We start from the raw sequence: 20247 nt of genomic DNA, 5'->3' as shown, positions 1-20247 counted from the left end.
AGTAGTACTAATCCTACTCAAACTCTTAAAAAAAAAATTGAAGAGGGCAAATTACCTATCTCAGCCTCTGAAGCCAACATCATCCTAATACCAAAGTCAGACAAAGATACTACAAAAATTGAAAATTATAGACCAATCTCTTTAATGAATATAGATGCAGAAATCTTCAACAAAATACTTGCGAACTGAATCTAGCAGCACATTACAAGAATTATATATCATGACCAAGTGGGATTTATTCCAGGTATGCAAGGCTGATTCAACACAAGAGAATCAATTAATGTAATAAAACACATCAATAAATCAGAGTGGAAGAACCACATGATCATCTAGATCGATGCAGAAAAGGCATGTGACAAAACTCAACATCCTTTCTTGATGAAAACACTTCAAAGGATAGGAATAGAAAGGAACTTTCTCAGTATGATAAAGGCAATATATGAAAAACCCACAGCTAATATCAAACTCAGTGGGGAAAGACTGAAAGCTTTCCCTCAAAGATCAGGAACAAAAGAGGGATGCTGTCACCACTGTTATTCAACATTGTGCTGGAACTTCTAGCTAGAGCAATTAGGCAAGAAAAAGAAATAAAAGGTATCCAAATTGGAGAGGAAGAAGTTAAACTTTCACCATTTGCTGATGACATGACCCTGTATGTAGAAAATCCAGAAAAATCTAAAGCAAAGCTACTAGAGCTAATCAGTGAATACAGCAAATTGGCAGGCTACAAGATTAACATGCAAAAATCAGTAGTGAGATGCCCTCCCCTCTACGTGGGATCAGACACCCAGGGGAGTGAATCTTCCTGGCAACGTGGAATATGACTCCCGGGGAGGAATGTAGACCTGGCATCGTGGGACGGACAACATCTTCTTGACCAAAAGGGGGATGTGAAAGGAAATGAAATAAGCTTCAGTGGCAGAGAGAATCCAAAAGGAGCCGAGAGGTCACTCTGGTGGGCACTCTTACGCACACTTTAGACAACCCTTTTTAGGTTCTAAAGAATTGGGGTAGCTGGTGGTGGATACCTGAAACTATCAAACTACAACCCAGAACCCATGAATCTCGAAAACAGTTGTATAAAAATGTAGCTTATGAGGGGTGACAAGGGGATTGGGAAAGCCATAAGGACCACACTCCACTTCGTCTAGTTTATGGATGCATGAGTAGAAAAATAGGAGAAGGAAACAGACAAAGGTACCCAGTGTTCTTTTTTACTTCAATTGCTCTTTTTCACTCTAATTATTATTCTTGTTATTCTTGTGTGTGTGCTAATGAAGGTGTCAGGGATTGATTTGGGTGATGAATGTACAACTATGTAATGGTACTGTGAACAATCAAAAGTACGATTTGTTTTGTATGACTGCGTGGTATATGAATATATCTCAATAAAATGAAGATTAAAAAAAAAAAAAAAAAAGACATAATGCTGAGCAAAATAAGCCAGGCACAAAAAGAGAGATATTGTATGTTACCACTAATGTGAATTCTGTGAAAAATGTGCAATGTTTTATACTGTAGAATGTAGGGGACCTAGAGATACCAATTAGTGGAGGGGGAATGATAATCTAATAAGAACAGATAAACTATGGAGGGTAATCTCAAGGTTATGGGAATGCTCAGGAATGATTATGGTTTGTAAACTTTCTTGGATATAGTAAGATCAGGTTGGAAGCAATAGAGTTATTTTAGGTTTTTTTTTCTCTTATTCCATTGTTTTCTTAGGGGTTGTTAATTTTCTTGGGGTATGGTAAGAACATGTTGGAAGCAATGTAGTTATTTTAGATTATTTGTTTTTCTTACTCCTCTGTTTGGACATGGTTTATTAATTTTCTTGGGGTATGGTAGGAACATATTGGAAGCAAAGTAGTTATTTTAGGTTATTAGTTTTCCTTAATCCATTGCTTTGTTTGAAATGTGGTGGGGTTTTTTTGGTTCTTGTTTGCCTGTTTTTAATTTTTTTGATAAACAAAGTTAAAAAATTGAAAAAAAATCAGTAGAAAAATGGGAGTAAAAACTAAATGACAAATAGGGTCGGATGGGGGGATGGTTTGGGTATTCTCTTTTCACTTTTATTTTTTATTCTTATTCTGATTCTTTCTGATGTAAGGAAAATGTTCAGAAATAGATTGTGGTGATGAACGCATAACTATATGATCATACTGTGAACAGTTGATTGTATACAATGGATGACTGTATGGTTTATGAATATATTTCAATAAAACTGAATTAAAAAAAAAAAATCAGTAGTGAGAGAACTTAAGATGGCAGCTAGGTGAGACAGGGCAAAAAAACACCTCCATGAAAAATACTAGATAAAAACCAGAAGGTGACCCAGAATAACAGTTTCAGCGATGCACCAGCTGGACAAGGTCTACTAGAACCACAGGGGCCGTAGACTTGATGAAACCCGGAGTCTGCATTCTGAAACGAGCAAGCTGGCTGAAAGTCCCATGGCCGTGCTGCGGTGTGGGGAAGCCGGGGGTTGGCGTTTGGAGATGGACTGTTTTTTTTTGTTTTTTTTTTTAAAAAAAGGGAAAAACCCAGGAGCGGCTGCTGTTGCAACAGTAGGAACCGCGCAGCGAAGCATGACAGGAGCAGGCTGAGCCAACCTCTTGGTGTCTGGCGTGGAGGATAGCCCGCTGCAGATTCCCTCAGGGCCACGGGAGTGGGGGGGAGAGTCAAAAGGAGAAAGAAACCCCGATGCTTGCAGCTGGCTCCCTGGTGGGCTGGAGACACTACTGCCCGGGGCCGTGCCCACAGCCCAGAGCCGCACCAGTTGTCCCGGAGCTGGGAAGGAGGAACTGTGCGAAAAGAGGGGGGTTGAGACGCCCCATTCAGCCATCTTTGCATCAGGCTGAGAGTGCTCCTGCACAGCCCGGCAGCCTGGGGCTTCCCTTGAGGGACGGAGCACACTTGTGACATAGCACAGCCTTCCCTCAGCAGAGGTCCTGGAAGATCACAGCTGAGAAGGGGGGCCCGCTCGGAAAACCCAGGGATGCTGCGTCAATGCGGGTGGTTTGTGGGTCAGCAACAGACAAAATCTGGGGCAAAACTGAAATGAAGGCTTAGACTCTTGCAACAGCCTTCAATCTCTGGGAACACCTGGGAGGTATGAATATTAAAGCTGCCCTGCCTTCCTAACCACCCAGACACATGCCCCACATTCAGGGCGGACAGCTCCAACAACACATTACTGAACCCCACAAGAATCATTTCCCCACACACCACAAAGACAAAGTAGAGGAGAACTGACTTGAGGGGTATAGGTGACTCGCAAATGCCATCTGCTGTTTAGTTAGAGAAAGCATACGCCACCAACTTGTATTTCTGAAAAATTAGATTGGTATTTTTTTTACAACTTGAAAGAACCCTATCAAGCAAAGCAAATGCCAAGAGGCCAAAAACAACAGAAAATCTTAGAGCATAAGATAAAACCAGACGGTATGGAGAAACCAATCCAAAACACCCAAATAATCAAAATATCAGAAGAGACACAGTACTTGGCACAATTAATCAAAGAATTACAATCGAGGAATGAAAACATGGAAAAGGATATAAAGGACATGAAGAAGGATATGGCACAGGATATAAGGGACATAAAGAAGACCCTAGAAGAGCATAAAGAAGAAATTGCAACAGTAAATAAAAAACAGAAGATCTTATGGAAATAAAAGAAACTTTGGCCAAATTAAAAAGACTCTGGATACTCATAATACAAGATTAGAGGTAGCTGAACAATGACTCAGTGTCCTAGAAGTCCACAGAACAGAAAATGAAAAAACAAAAGAAAGAATGGAGAAAAAAATTGAAAAAATCGAAATGGATCTCAGGGATATGACAGATAAAATAAAACATCCAAATTTAAGACTCATTGGTGTCCCAGAAGGGGAAGTGAAGGGTAAAGGTCTAGAAAGAGTATTCAAAGAAATTGTTGAGGGAAACTTCCCCAATCTTCTACACAATATAAACACACAAAGCATAAATGCCCAGCGAACTCCAAATAGAATAAATCCAAATATATCCACTCCAAGACATATTCTAATCAGACTCTCAAATACTGAAGAGAAGGATCAAGTTCTGAAAGCAGCAAGAGAAAAGCAATTCACCACATACAAAGGAAACAACATAAGACTAAGTAGTGACTACTCAGTGGCCACCATGGAGGCAAGAAGGCAGTGGCATGACATATTTAAAATTCTGAGAGAGAAATTTCCAACCAAGAATACTTTATCCAGCAAAACTCTCCTTCAAATTTGAGGGAGAGCTTAAAATTTTTCAGACAAACAAATGCTGAGAGAGTTTGCCAATAAAAGACCTGCCCTACTTCAGATACTAAAGGGAGCCCTACTGACAGAGAAACAAAGAAAGGAGAAAGAGAGATAGAGAATTTTGACAGACATATATAGAACCTTACATCCCAAATCACCAGGACACTCATTTTTCTCTAGTGATCAGGGATCTTTCTCCAGAATGGACCATATGCTGGGACACAAAACAAGCCTCAATAAATTAAAAAAAAAAAAATTGAATATATTCAAAGCATATTCTCTGACCACAATGGAATACAAATAGAAGTCAATAATTTTTGAATTGTAACTCCACTATTTACTTCCTATATGATATAAAATACACAAACTCTAATGACAAATCAGTGGTTTTGAACTCAATGTAAAATATGTAATTTTTGACATGAACTATATAAAGGTGGGGGAATGGAGGAGTATAGGAACATAGTTTATGTGTCCTATTGAAGTTAAGTTGGTATCAAAGAAAAAAAAATTGTTATGGATTTAAGAGTTTAATTTTAAGCCCCATAGTAAACACAACGAAATTATCAGAGAACATGACCACAAAGATGAAAAGTAGAGTATTGGTTAAGAGAAATGGGGGAAGGGGCAATGGGGAGTTAAGAAATGAGTGTAGGGTTGCTGTTTGAGGTGAAGGGAAATTTCTAGTAATGGATGGTGTGAAGGAGACAGCATTACAGCATTCTAAATGTGATTAATCCCACTAATGCAATGCTAGGGAGGGGGTGGAATGGGAAGATTTAGGCTGTATATTTGTTTCCACAATTGAGGAAAAAAAAAAAAAGACAGTTTAAATAGATGACAATTGAATGCCAAGGATGACCCTGGATGGGATCTGAGGATGGAGGACAGGAGGCTCAAAGGGACACAGTTGAGACATAAGGGGGGAAAAAAAAAACAAAAACAGAAATATAGAATGTAAGCTTTGTATCAATGTTGGATCTCTTGTATTTCTTAGCTGCGTTTAATGGGATTGCATAAAAGAATGTTCTTGGTCATGGGAATTGTATACGTGAATTATAGTGTTTGTTCAAGGATGTGTGCAACTAGCTCTCATATGTTCAGAAGACAGAGCAATAGATGATGGATGATAGACAGGGAGGGAGGGAGAGAGGGAGGGAAAGAAATAGCAGCGTGACAGCATGTTCAATTTGGTGGATTGGGGTTATCAGGGGAGGGGGGTCAGGGTATGCTGGAGTTCTGCGTATGGGGTTTGTATTGTTTTTGCAACTGTTCCTATAACTTTGAATTTATTTCAAAATAAAATTAAAAAAAAAAAAAGTTAACCAGTGAATGCTTAGCAGGTACAGAGTTTCCAATTAGGATGATGGAGAAGTTTTGGTAATGGATGGTGGTGACAGCAACACAATTTTGTGAATATGATTAACACCACTGAATTTCAAACACTTTAAAGTGGTTAAAATGACAAATTTTATGTTTTATATATGTTACCACAATTAAAAAAAAACAACAACAAGACAACCATAGAGCTGTACAACACAAAGAATGAACCCTAATGTAAATTCTGGACTGTAGTTAATATAAGTCTAACAGTATTGGTTCATCGATTGTAGCACATTTGACTGCTGTGGATGGACACCAGGTGCATCTGGGTGAAGGTGACTTTGCAATCGAGACTTTCCCTGTGCTGATTACACTGTTTTACTATGATGCTTCTCTGAAAGTGCTTGCAGTCAGCTACAGGTCAGAGCTTCATCTTCAAGAACAACAAAAAAGACTTTAAAAGAAGCAAGGAACTCTCCCAGCATTGCCCGCAGGAGGATGCAAGGGACGTCACCATATGGTCTGATAATCAGTTCCTTCTTCTCCATGTAAAACAAGCCTGAATGTGGGGAGGACTTCAAGAGAACAGGAGAAGTGACCAAATAGCTTTTTCTCTTCTACTTTTTCCCCTCTGCTTTCCTCTGGATCCTGGCCATTTCTTTTGTCTGTTTGGGGTTATAAAAACATCCAAACCACTCTACTCACTCGGAATGGTCTTAGAAATATTTTTTTCATCTGGTTCCTTGCTGATGCATCTTCAATAAACTCACCTTCTCACCAAAAACAAACAAACAAACAAACAAACAAAATCAGTACTGTTCCTAAACAGAAGTAATGAGCAACAGGAGGAGGAAATAAAGAAAAAAATTCCATATACAATGGCAACCAAAAGAATCAAATATTTAGGAATAAACAAGGCAACAAAAGACATACATAGAAATCTACAGGAAACTGCTAAAAGAAATCAAACAGGACCTTAAAAAAATGGAAAAACATACCGTGTTCATGGATTGGAAGACTAAATATAGTTAAGATGTCAATTCTACCTAAACTGATTTATAGAGTCAATGCAATGCCAATTAAAATCCCAACATCTTACTTTGCAGAGACAGAAAAACAACCAAATTTATTTGGAAGGGCAGGGTGCCCCAAATAGCCAAAAATATCTTGAGAAAGAGGAATGAAGTGGGAGGTCTCATACTACCTGGCTTTGAAGTATACTGGAAAGCTACAGTGCTCAAAACAGCATGGTACTGGCATGAAGACAGATATACCGACCAATGGAATCAAATTGAGTGTTCAGAAATAGACTCTCTCATGTATGGACAATTGATCTTTGATAAGGTAGTCAAGCCAAAGCAACTGGGACAGAGCAGCCTCTTCAATAAATGTTGTTGGAGAACTGGATATCCATATCCAGAAGAATGAAAGAGGACTCCTTTCTCACACCTTATACAAAAATTAACTCGAAATGGATCAAAGACTTAAACATTAGTGCTAAGACCATAAGACTTTTAGAAGAAAATGTAGGGAAATATCTTAAAGATCCTGGGATTACAGGTGGCTTCCTAGACCTTACACCCAAAGCTCAAATAATGAAAGAAAAAAATAGATAAATGGGATCTCCTCAAAATTAAACACTTTTGTACATCAAAGGACTTTTTCAGAAAAGTAAAAAGGCAGCCTATGGAATGGGAGACAATATTTGGAAACCACATATCAGAAAAAGATTTAATATCCTGAATATATAAAGAGAGCCTACAACTCAACCACAGAAAAACAAACAACCCAACTTAAAAATAGGCAAAGACATGGCTAGACACTTTTCTGAAGAGGAAATACAAATGGCTCAAAAATATATGAAAAGATTATCAACTTCACTGGCTACTAGGGAAATGCAAATCAAAACCACAATCTCATCATCTCACACCTACTAGAATGGCCATTATCAATAAAACAGAAAGTTACAAGTGCTGGAAAGGATGTGGAGAAAGGGGTACACTTATTCACTGTTGGTGGGACTACAGCATGGTGCAGCCACTCTGGAAGGCAACACCTTGCAAGCTGTTGAAAAAGGGATAGTACTGGGGAAAAATATAATCAAAGAAAACTGGATTATTTATGGTTAATAGTAACATTATAATATGCTTCCACTAAATGCAACATTAAATACAAACAAAGGCAATATACCAAAGCTAAATGTCTGTGAGAGGGGGATATAAGGGAAGGGTATGGGATTCTTGGTAGTGGTGTTGTTGTCTGACCTTATTATTGTATTGCACTGTATTTTAAATTTTTTTTTTTCAGAGTAATGAATATGTTCAAGTGCCAATTGTGATGAATGCACAACTATATGATGATACTGTGAACAACTGATTGTACACTGTGGAGGACTGCATGGTATGTGAATACATCTCTATAAAATTGTAGGGAAAAATATAAACAGACGGATACAAATGCTGGAGAAAACCTGGAGAGAGGGATGTACCCATTTACTATTGGTGGGGAAGTAGCATGGAGTAGAGTATCTGGCAGACAGTGTGCTGGTTCCACAAGAAGCTGAGCACGTGGGTACCATAAGGTCCTACAACCTCATTATGGGATATATACTCGGTAGATCTGAGAGCAGGAACACAAATGGACATTTGCACACTTGTGTTTATGGTGGCAGTATTCAAGATTTGCAACCGATGGATATAGCCTAGGGGTACACTGACTGATGAACAGAATGGTGAACTGTGGTGTGTGCATACAATAGAATATTGAGCAGCTGTAAAAAGGAATGAAACTGTGAGACACACAACTGGGTGAATGGATATTAAGGACAACATTTTGAGTGAAGTACGCCAGAAATGAAAAGACAAACATTATAATGCCTCACTAATATGGACTATAATGTATAAACTCTGAGAATTGAATCTTAGAGCACAGATTATCATGTGAATGCTTATCGTAATGGTACCTAGACTGTAAGCTCCTACAGCTGCCACATCTATTCCTGAGTTGTAATGGTTATCTCTAAATCCTGAGATGCTGAGCTCTTGTGTATAACCTGGTCTGTCTCTGGAACTTTGGGTATCTCTGTGACACCTAAAACTCAGAACTGGAGCTTGGCAGCTATCAATGTCAGTATTACCTCAAACAGCAACTGTTAAAATAGCTGAAAAAGAGTTCAGACCTCAATTAGAGATATGAATGAAGCGGATCTGGTTAGGACTAAGGCAAATCAGACCAAAAGGTAAAAGACAATATTGACTGTGTTTTAAAACTTCAACTTTTGTGTGAGACCAAGGGAAGGGATGTTTATTTGATGAAGAATCTATATTTTCTGTAGCACATTAAATAATTTAACTTGTATGGTCAGTTTATTCAAGTATCATAATTACATGGAACTTTGAATAAGAAGTGAGAGCTGATAGATATGTATAGGTTAGTGTGAAATTCAGATACCCAAAGTAATCTGGGCAGAGAATAAGGATATATTTGCAGGGACCCCTGGGGAACTGGGGAAGAATACAGAAATGTTGGACTTCCCCACCTGGGTTTTGTTACTGGTGTTCTCGCGAACGTTGAGGACTGACAGTTTGGTAGGATGAGCCCTCAATCTTGGGGCGTGCTTGTGAAGCTTGTTGTTGCAAAGCAGAGGCTTAGCCTACTTACAATTGTGCCTAAGTGTCTCCCCCAGAGAACCTCTTTGTTGCTTAGATGTGGCCCTCTCAATCTCTCTAAGCCAACATGGCAGGTGAACTCATTGCATTCCCCCTATGTGGAACTTGATTCCCAGGGGTGTAAATCTCCCTGGCAACTTGGGACATGACTCCCAGGGATGAGCCTGGACCCAGCTCTGTGGAATTGAGAACATCTTCTTGACCAAAAAAGGGGAAACAAAATGAAACAAAGATTCAGTGGCTGAGAGATTTTAAATGGAGTCAAGAGGTTACTCTGTTGGGCATTCTTATGCACTATATAGATTTCCCTTTTTAGGTTTTAGTGTATTTGGAATAGTTAGAAGTAAATACCCGAAACTATCAAACTTCAACCCAGTAGCCTTGACTCTTGAAGAAGACTGTAAAAAACTATGTAGCCTACAAGTGGTGACAGTGTGATTGTGAAAACCTTGTGGATCACACTCCCTTTATCCAGTGTATGGATGGAGGAGTAGAAAAATGGGGACAAAAACTAAATGAAAAATAGGGTGGGATGAGTGGGATAATCTGGGTGTTCTTTTTTACTTTTATTTTTTATTCTTATTCTGATTCTTTCTGGTGTAAGGAAAATGTTCAAAAATAGACTGGGGTGATGAATGCACAACTATATGATGGCACTGTGAACCATGGATGATTGTATGGTATGTGAATATATCTCAATAAAACTGAATTTTAAAAAAATAAAAAGAAAATTAAAAAAATCTGAAGGCAGGTAGGATAGCACAATAGAAAGAAGATGGAACTTAAGAGTCAAAAACCTTAATTCAAATTCTAACTTGACCACTATCTCAACATCAGTTTCCTTACCTGTGAAATACAGTAAACAATCTTCAATCTTATTTTGTACATGATTATAAGAGTCAAATGAGATTAATATGAAAATATCCTTTAAACTGTATTTCTGTAAAAGGAGGATCAGACATTTTCTACAAGACTCCAAAGAATATAACTATGGTTTCATCAATGGGTAATAGCCACAGTAGACAAATTTCACCTCCATTAAGGGCTTATCAAAGATGGAATGGGTTGTCTCCTAGTATCAGAGAGATTCACATTGTCTTGCTGGTCTTGGCAAAAAATCCCGAAAAATGCAGTAAGTTGACATACCATGTCCACAACAGTCATAGTGTCTTAATGGTTGCTCCTTTCCTTTCAGGGGAAGAAGTAATATAATGACTTCGTGTAGTATTAAGTATGTTCCAGATTAATTTTTCAGTAAGCATAATACAATACAAAGATGACTGTTAGATCTGGGTCAGTCTTTCCAAATCCCTGTTTTCCCACCTGTATATAGGGATAATACCTGGATCACAGGTTTGGTTTGAGAACTGAATAAGATAGTATAGTTGCCTAGCATAAAGCAGCTTCAAAAATGTCATTTCCTCCTTTCCTTTGCCACTTCTGTTATTTGTGTACACTCAACTTTCATTATTTACTACTGATAAAGCAAAGGTATCTGATGAAATAAGAGGAAATATTATTTACCACAATATTATTGAAAAAATAAACTATCAGCACATTCAAAAGAATTCTGTTCAGAAAAATTAAGTTACACAACCAAAGAAGAATTGGAAGATATTAGCAATCTTGTATTCATTGATTCTTCTATTCATTCAACAACTAGTACTGACCACCTATCGGATACTAATCATTTGAAACTGAGGGGTTTATTTTTGTCATTGAATGTTTTTAATTTGATACATTCTGAAGAATGCAAAAGAAAATCTAACCTGGATTCTGGCTATAAAAAGGTCCTCCATTCATCTGATTCTGAAGGCTTGTTTGTGAAGTTATGGAAGGAGGACGTCTATAGGGCAACGAGCCTCCTATTGTTGGGGGAGTATGGCGAGAGGCAGGTCTATTCATACTGTAGAACTGAACAGGATGACCTGGGAAAAGGACAAAATATAAATCTATCATTCAAAGAAAATTATCACAACCCATTAAATACTTCAGGTGCAAGGTCTGTATATTAATAAGATTATTAAAAATACCCATGTCTAGCTAATTTCGTTGTTATCTGACAAACACCCATTGCTTTGTAATGCAAACCAGTAGTTATTGCTCAGCTGACATTAAATCAAAGTACAAAAGCAGGAAAGTAGATAAATAAGATGATGATTAAGTTTGGCAAAACTACATATAAATAGATTACTAATTAATATTATGACTGCATTAAGTTAATAATTTGATAGCATTTCAAAATCATCACAATTAATTTAAATATATGACTCCTCCTTTCCTCCCCCAAAACAGTAACTAAATACCAGAAACTAAACTCAACAAGAATGATATTTGGGAAAGGTAAAGAAAAAATGTTTGACACAACAGTTTTATTCCAAAATAGTAATTAATATAAGACAGCAACATAATTTGTTTAAAGAAAAAACATAAAAAGAATTTCAACAAAAGGCCAAGTGGCATAACTCCAAATCAACGCCTTTATTCAAGCAAAATTATCCATCTTTAAATCTAGATTGTTTCGTCTTAAAATTAGAACTTAAGAAATTTACAGTTATGGAAAAAAAGCTAAGATGCAAAAAGTGACTCAAAATGTGTTTTGTTCTTAATATTACTCCTGAACCTGTACAAATTTATCATTTATTTCACTGTATCTTCCTGAGAGTTCTGCAAGAGCTAATGGTAACTAGAGACACTCTTTCCTAAGCTATCCAATTTCCTGATATAATCCAATTTCTAAATTTTACCTTGGCCGCGCCTTCACTTAAAACTATTCAGCTGAGGGCTCCCACGAGCATGTACCTGTAAGCACAAAAGCACTACAGGCCAAGAGACAGAAGAAAGGGAAGGGTGAAAGAAGGGAGGAAAAGACAGGGAGGAGGAGAGAAAGGAAGGGAAAGAAGAGGGAAAGGAGAAGGATGGGGAGGAGAATGGAAACAGGAAAGGAGGGAAGAACAGAGTGGGAAGGAAGTAAAAAGAAAGGAGAGAACCCTTTGGACAATTTTTCATGTTATCCATGATTTTAAATGGTTTCACGTGATGAAAATTAGTCTTCAGGAACTCAATAAATTTATCAAACTTGGATTCATATAAAGAATACTAGAAAAGCAGTTAAAATCTGCTATGTCGTAGCAGCGTTATTCACAATTGCCAAGAGATGGAAACAATCCAAATGTCCTTCAACATATGAGTGGATACAAAATGGAATAACTACATGGAACATGATGGAATACTATGTGGCAGTAAGAAGGAACGAGGTCATGAAACATAACATTGATGAACCTTGAAGACGTAATGCTGAGCAAAATAAGTCAGGCACAAAAAGAGAGATATTGTAATGTTACCACTAATGTAAATACTGTGAAAAATGTAAAATAAATGGTTTATATTGTAGAATATAGGGGACCTAGAGATAGACAGCAAATAGTGAAGGGGGAATGATAATCTAATAAGAACAGATAAGTTATGGAGGGTAAACTTAATGTTATGGGAATGTTCAGGAGTGACTATGGTTTGTTAATTTCTGGGGGGTATGATAGGAACAAGTTTGCAGACGTGTAGTTATTTTAGGTTATTTGTTTTTCTTATTCCTTTGTTTTGGTTTTGTTTGAAATGTTTTTTTTTATTGTTTTTTAGTTTTTTGATAAAGTTTAAAATAAAACAATGAATGAATGTTAAAAAAGGTAAACGAACAATGGGGGGAGGAGGGGAATGGAATGTTTGGGATGTTCTTTTTTATTTTAAATTTTTATTTTATTTTTTGGAGTAATGAAAATGTTCAAAGACTGTGGTAATGAATGCACAACTATATGATGATGCTATGAACAACTGTACACTTTGAAGAATTGTATGTTATATGAATATATCTCAATAAAATTGCATTTTAAAAAATCTACCGTCGTTTAATCTTACTACATATGGCAATATCAAAATAGAAAAATCAATTCTGTTGCATAAAAATCTTGAGCATTCAAGTTTAAACATAATGTATTATCAACCAAGATGCCTCTTTAACCATGATAAAAATGTAAATATGTAAAATAATAAACTGCTATTTAAAAGGCACACTTAGTCCTTTGAACCAGCAGATACAATTACATTACTGGCATTTTAGTAACTGATCTATGACAAACCAATACAAACTGAAGTAAATTAAATTAAAATAGGGGTTTTTGCACTGTCATTATGCATCAGGATCTTAGACCCTTAGTGACCACCCCTAACACTTGCTTATACAAAATAAACACCTTCTCCCTGTCCTTCCCACTTCCTGACCTGAGAAGTCAAATACAAACTCCCCAATCCCCACTCTTACTTGGTTAACCACTACACTACAGCTCTACTCGTGTAAAACATTATAAAGGCATAGTTCCCAGGTCAATTGTAACCTTTGCTCCCCACCTGCTATGTTAGGCCTATGTTCCTAATGTTTTTCCTCATGTGACCCTAAAAGGTCTGCAGCTTCACTCTATGTTTTATGACCTGTGGGCATTAATAAATTTCTCTCGTACATCTCTGGTGTCACTCATCCTTGCTGTATTTGACAACCTATATAACGGTCATTACTCTCACACAAGCCTAGGATCATCAGGTTAAAACATCTGATAATTAATACCATTATGAATGTGATATGGTTAGAATTAGTCTGAGATCTTACATGCTATAGGTCCTCTATGATTCAAAGACACTATTCATATCAACCAATGAATAACACATTTAACTTGCATTCATTAAAATAAAAAAAAAACAAAACTACAGTTAATTATCACAGACCTAACTATTAATTTATCACAGACCTGCTAAAAACTTCTAGAAGAAAACACTGAACAAAGTCTTTGTGATCGTGGAGAAGGCAAAACACAATCCATAAAAGAAAATAAAATTCATCACTGGACTTAAATTAACTTCTGCTTTTTGAAAGACACTTATAAGAGGATGAAAGGACAAACCAGGACAAAATATGTACAAATCACATAACTGAAAAAAGACTTGTATCCACAATCTTAATTTTTAAAAAGGGGGAGAAATAAACCACTTGAGTAATACAGAGAGACAGATGGCAAATAGGCACATGAAAAAAAGCTCAATAACATTAGGAAAATGAGAAGCAAAATCATAGTGAGAAAACATTACACACCTATTAGAACGGCTACAGTTTAAAAGAACAAAAAATGAACAACAACAACAAAACCTGACAATACCAAGTGTCATTGAGGATGCATAGCAACTGGAAATCTCATTACATTGTTTGGGGGTGGGGGTGAGGGTGGGGTTGTGTACAAAACTGTACAGCCACTTTGGGAAACAGTTTGGCAGTTTCTTATGAAGTTTCACTTATCATATGATCCAGCAATTCTACTCCCTAGGTATTTACCAAATAAAATGAAAATCTATATCCACACAAAAACCTGTAATGTGAATCTTTATGGCAGCTTTGTTCTTAATCGCCCCAAACTACAAACAACCCAAAAGTCCAACTGGGAAATGGAGAAACAAACTGTGGTACAACCATACAACAAAACAGTAATGAGCAATAAAAAAGAAAGAAATACTTAAACATGTAAGAACATGAATCTTAAGTGCATTGTGCCAGGAAGACAGACTCAAAACACTATCTACTGTATGCTTTCATTTACATGACATTCTTACAAAGGCAAAACTTGTAGAATATAAACAGATCAAGGCGTTGCCAGGGGGTGGGGGTGGAGGGGTAGTGATGACTACAAAAAGACATGGAGGTGTTGGAAGTTAAGCAGTTATCTTAGGTTGTCTTTTTCTTACTCCCTTGTTATGGTCTCTTTGAAATGTTCTTTTATTGTATGTTTGTTTTCTTTTTAACTTTTTTTTTCATACAGTTGATTTAAAAAAGAAGGGAAAGTTAAAAAAAAAAAAAAGAAAGAAAAACAAGGAAAAAAAAAAAAGATGTAGTGCCCCCTTGAGGAGCCTGTGGAGAATGCAGGGGTATTCGCCTACCCCACCTCCATGGTTGTTAACATGACCACAGACATAGGGGACTGGTGGTTTGATGGGTTGAGCCCTCTACCGTAAGTTTTACCCTTGGGAAGACGGTTGCTGCAAAGGAGAGGCTAGGCCTCCCTATATTTGTGCCTAAGAGTCTCCTCCTGAATGCCTCTTTGTTGCTCAGATGTGGCCCTCTCTCTCTGGCTAAGCCAACTTGAAAGGTGAAATCACTGCCCTCCTCCCTACGTGGGATCAGACACCCAGGGGAGTGAATCTCCCTGGCAACGTGGACTATGACTCCCGGGGAGGAATGTAGACCCGGCATCGTGGGACGGAGAACATCTTCTTGACCAAAAGGGGGATGGGAAAGGAAATGAAATAAGCTTCAGTGGCAGAGAGATTCCAAAAGGAGCCAAGAGATCATTCTGGTGGGCACTCTTACGCACACTTTAGACAACCCTTTTTAGGTTCTAAAGAATTGGGGTAGCTGGTGGTGGATACCTGAAACTATCAAACTACAACCCAGAACCCATGAATCTCGAAGACAGTTGTATAAAAATGTAGCTTATGAGGGGTGACAATGGGATTGGGAAAGCCATAAGGACCAAACCCCACTTTGTCTAGTTTATGGATTGATGTGTAGAAAAGTAGGGGAAGGAAACAAACAGACAAAGGTACCCAGTGTTCTTTTTTACTTCAATTGCTCTTTTTCACTCTAATTATTATTCTTGTTATTTTTGTGTGTGTGCTAATGAAGGTGTCAGGGATTTATTTAGGTGATGAATGTACAACTATGTAATGGTACTGTAAACAATCGAAAGTACAATTTGTTTTGTATGACTGCGTGGTATGTGAATATATCTCAATAAAATGATGATTAAAAAAAAAAAGACATGGAGGGATTTTGGGGGATGACAGGACTGTTCTACTTCTTAGTTGTGGTGGTGGTTACAAAACTTAAATACTTTTGTCAAAACTATGAACTGTACACTAAAAAGGGTGAATTTTGCTGTACATAAATTATACCTTTAAAAAAAAAAAAGTACTGGGTGATTCAAAGACCCTGTATAAAAGAGACTACATTGAAATAAATTAAGACATTTACCTTGCTTTTTGTTTTAAAAATCTACAATTACCCATTCACACAACAAATGTTTATTTAGTGCTAAGTACCAGGCATCTCTTAGTAAATTATTTAATTACTAAAATGTTGACTCATAGGTGGAGGTGATTTGTCTTTTCTGGGCCTACAAGCCAACTTCAGGATGCATTCTTTACTATATTGACACAGGGACAGAACAAAGCTCCTATCTATCTCTAGTTAGTATGTCTTATCAAAGTTATATGTAGATCAATGAACAGCCTATGTTCACATTTATCCATGGCAGAAAACTTTTCTTAAAAAGTGCTATTATAGAAGCTGTCCCACAAAATACTAGCCAAAATCCATCTTAGTGAAGTGTCTTTAAAAATACATAAAGAGCTGGTTATAGCAGTGCTTTATGTATTTTTATGAATATATATCCTATGAAATACTTCTATCAGCAAGCTAAGTGCTAAGGTGATGTGTGTCCCAACACATAAATTTTTATAATAGATAAGAACCTGTTTATAAACCAGCAATACCTGAGCAAATATATTTAGTAATAATTGAGTCTACATTCTCTCCCACCAAAACAACTGCAATGTGAAAACACAAAAACACGATGCAACTTAAGTAAACCTGAAATTCTTAAAAAGTTCATTGCCTATGACTTTCCGGTGCTGCTACTCTAAAAAGACTTACAAAGACTTTCAAATGGTTGTATCAAATACTCCCTATAAAATATACTTTGAAATAACTGTCGGTCTTTTCTTGTTGAGTGACTTCATCTACAGCAAATATTTCTAATGACAACTTCTCAAAACCATATAGAAGGTTTTATGAATGATTTTAAATTATTATTTTTATGAGGATCCTCAGGTAAGTTCAGAATCATTCAGTTCTTCTCAATCTATCCTTTGTCTATCATATTGTGCCCAATTTCTCAAATTCCAAAGGAAACTAATCCTCCATTACTATTTTCTTCTATGAAAGTTACTCATATACTACTGAATAGCTTTGAAACTTTTCTAATAAAGACTTTTTCTATTCTAGAGTTATTCTTTCATTAAAGAATATAATTATATGAGCAATAGTGAGAAGATAACTGCCATCAGTGTTACCTATGAGTTCTACAGTCCATACTAAATTCACAAATCTCTACTAAACAGAATTCAAGCAATAAAAATGTATATTTGTGCTACCTTACTGGAAAACTACGAGAAATTTTACCTTGATTTTCTCAGGACCTTCTAATTTTTGGTGACTTGCCATTTTCTAGTTTAACATTATTATTCATGCTTTTCTTACTATAAACTATAACCAAAGCCAAAAAAAAAAAAAAAATCATACAGCCAGAGTTCCAGGCAAGAGAATAGCTAGATGACTGTATTTGCTGGTCAAGGAATAAGCCAATACTCACCTGTAGGGGGAGTGGAAGAAACAACGGGGGGAGTTGGAGAAGTGAAGCCATCAGCAAGGGTCTGGGTACCCCCAGCAGCAGCGTCTGGGGCAGTGGAGGAAGGGACAGTAGCAGGAACAAGAGGGACAGGGGCAGATGCAGAAGTAGCAGGAAGGGGAGGAGTGCCAGCAGAACCAGCAGGGGCTGAGGGGAAAGAGGAGTAAGAGGTAGCATTAATGAGGCAGTCACACTAGGCAGGATTAGAAAAGGTGTTAAAAGTACTTAGTGTTTAACACTAACCAAAAGAATAGAAAAGAGTGCTGAAATAATGAATAAGCTTATGTTAAAGGATTATTAGGTGTACAGCAAATAATTCAACATGCTCAGGGCAATGTACAGATTTTTTAAATTCATTAAAAAAAAAAAGCATTCCTTTTTATCTGAAAGCCATTACTCCGGAAGAAAAATGTTCCCTTTACTGTGTTATTTTTAGCAAAACATTTCAAAAATGGTATACAAAACTAAACATACTATGCTAGAAAACAACAGTAGTCCATTTTGAATGACAAAAATCAGAAATAAACATATACTCCAAACATTAATATCTTAGGTAAAAAGAATTTAAAAAAACTCGCAATCACTTTTTCAAGATTTTTTAAAAAGAAAACCTCTATTCGTCATTATAAGTAAATTAAATATGTAATATTCTACATCTCTTTTGTGCCATGCTTCTAAAATGGTATTTTAAATTTGTGCCTTCAGATCAAATAGGCACATTTTTCTATTTCAGAAAAAAGAGAGTTCTGTTTTAGAGACTATTAAGTTCCAGCAGTCCACTAAATTAACAATCAAAACTACCTTTATATTTGTCCAGTCCTTTGCATACCAAGATGATTTGAGTCCCCACTATGTCCAAAGACATGCACTAGCATAATATTAACCATCTAACGCGCACCAGCTCAAAACACTAACTGTGTCACAGTATCAAAGGCATAAAACCAAACAGCAGAGAAACACAGTGAGGGAAAACTTACAAATCACTTCGTTAGCAACAACAAATCTATAGACTTGCAAAATTTACGAATTCCTAAAGGAAAAAAATCCTGATTATGAAGAAAGTCCACTATAATTAAATTGCAAATTGAATTCAAATTTTAAAAGGACAAGTGAAAATGAAGCACCTTTAATGTTTTACCTGGAAAGACACTAGGAGGAGATGGAGTAGGTACTGCAATAGGAACCCCCACACTCCCACTTCCACTGTTCTCCCGACTGCTGCTCCGACTACTTGGGTGGCTTCCTCCACTACTCCCACTGCTGCTAAAGAAATAAGAGCCACCAAAACATGAATATTTATATGTAGTAAGATGCACCAGAAATTCCCAAAGTTCTCTGAAATGAAAATAGCTAAAACAAAGATAATTCAAAAGCCCTTCACTTATATGAGTTTCTTAATAAATTAGGAGAAAAAACAAGGTTCAAGAAGCTTGTTTTGACCACCTTTAAGCACGTATTTAAGAAATTGGGAAAGAAGAAAAAAAATTTCCCATAAATATTAGTGATAAATGTTGAGGCTCAACACATAAATACTACCTTATTATACTCCACTTAATGCCTGCCAGAAGAAATTTCTTTTACGATACAGTTTTCCTAAACAGATTAATTTTAATTTCTAATATCTTAATATACTAATATACTATGTAAATGTTTTACTGTATATGGTTTTTCATCTGTAAAATGACACCAAAAACAACTCGAAATTTCCCACATCTGGTCCATAATTTTTTTTCAGGTCAACTAAGCTATAAACCTAGTAGAGAAGTTAGCCATTTGAGTTCTCTGTTCTTTTTTAACTGCTTGACTGCTCAAAGTTGCATCAGATCATGAGGAAAGAGAGTTGGAATCAGATGAGGTCTGGGCAAGCAGATTGAGAAAAAGAACTTAATGCTTGGAAAATGAAAGAGATCTGAACAGACTATGGTACTATGACCATTACATTTTGTGCTAAGGTAGAGAAAATACCTGTAAGTTCGATTTCTTTGATTCACAGAAGCTGTCCTCACAGGGCTCTGCTGCGAGGGAGCCATATTACGGGTTGGGCTAGGTACATAATCATTTGGTACCACTGGAGGACGCACTGGCTCCAGTGTGCGATAGGGGGAGTGCCGCCTACAAAAAGAAGAGCGTATGTATTGTGTGATTAGGCAAATTTCGGCACAATAAATTAAAAGAGTTGCCAGTAGTGAAGTACAATTTTAATCAGAGATTGGAAAATGTGTTTAACATAACCCAGCTACCAATTTTCAGTCTTTCCTAAAGGATCACTTCTCCACCATTATGGTTTAGTCTCCAACCTCATTTCCCTGTACTAATGCAATTTTGTTCATTCATTCTCAGAAAGCACAAAGATTCTACCCATCGTTTAAACCAACGTTTCCCAGACCCTGCTCTTTTCTTAGTAAAGTTCAAATTATTTTAGTACTATATCAAAGTCTTCCAATCACACTACATGAAGGCACTTAAAAGATCCTCCTCACCCTG

At 36.8% G+C, this 20247-nt stretch overlaps 1 protein-coding gene across 23 annotated transcripts in view; it reads right to left on the bottom strand.

Moving 5' to 3' along the window:
• Nucleotides 1-20247, bottom strand: part of ABI2 (abl interactor 2) — a 173131-nt gene that overhangs the window by 38699 nt on the left and 114185 nt on the right. For 5 of the 23 annotated variants that reach the window (XM_037849022.1, XM_037849007.1, XM_037849009.1 and 2 more), the window contains 4 exons: nucleotides 19729-19875; nucleotides 18902-19026; nucleotides 17728-17910; nucleotides 11032-11190 (listed from right to left, as the gene is read on the bottom strand). In XM_037849022.1, the coding sequence (XP_037704950.1) occupies nucleotides 11032-11190; nucleotides 17728-17910; nucleotides 18902-19026; nucleotides 19729-19875 (614 nt within the window). The remainder of the gene's footprint in view (nucleotides 1-11031; nucleotides 11191-17727; nucleotides 17911-18901; nucleotides 19027-19728; nucleotides 19876-20247) is intronic. The other 18 variants (XM_037849027.1, XM_037849024.1, XM_037849012.1 and 15 more) reach the window with 5 other exon arrangements.

Source organism: Choloepus didactylus, chromosome 9 (assembly GCF_015220235.1).
Source record: "Choloepus didactylus isolate mChoDid1 chromosome 9, mChoDid1.pri, whole genome shotgun sequence".
NCBI lineage: Eukaryota > Metazoa > Chordata > Mammalia > Pilosa > Megalonychidae > Choloepus > Choloepus didactylus.
Note: the sequence above shows the minus strand (reverse complement) of the source record. Positions and strands in the feature narration are given on the sequence as shown.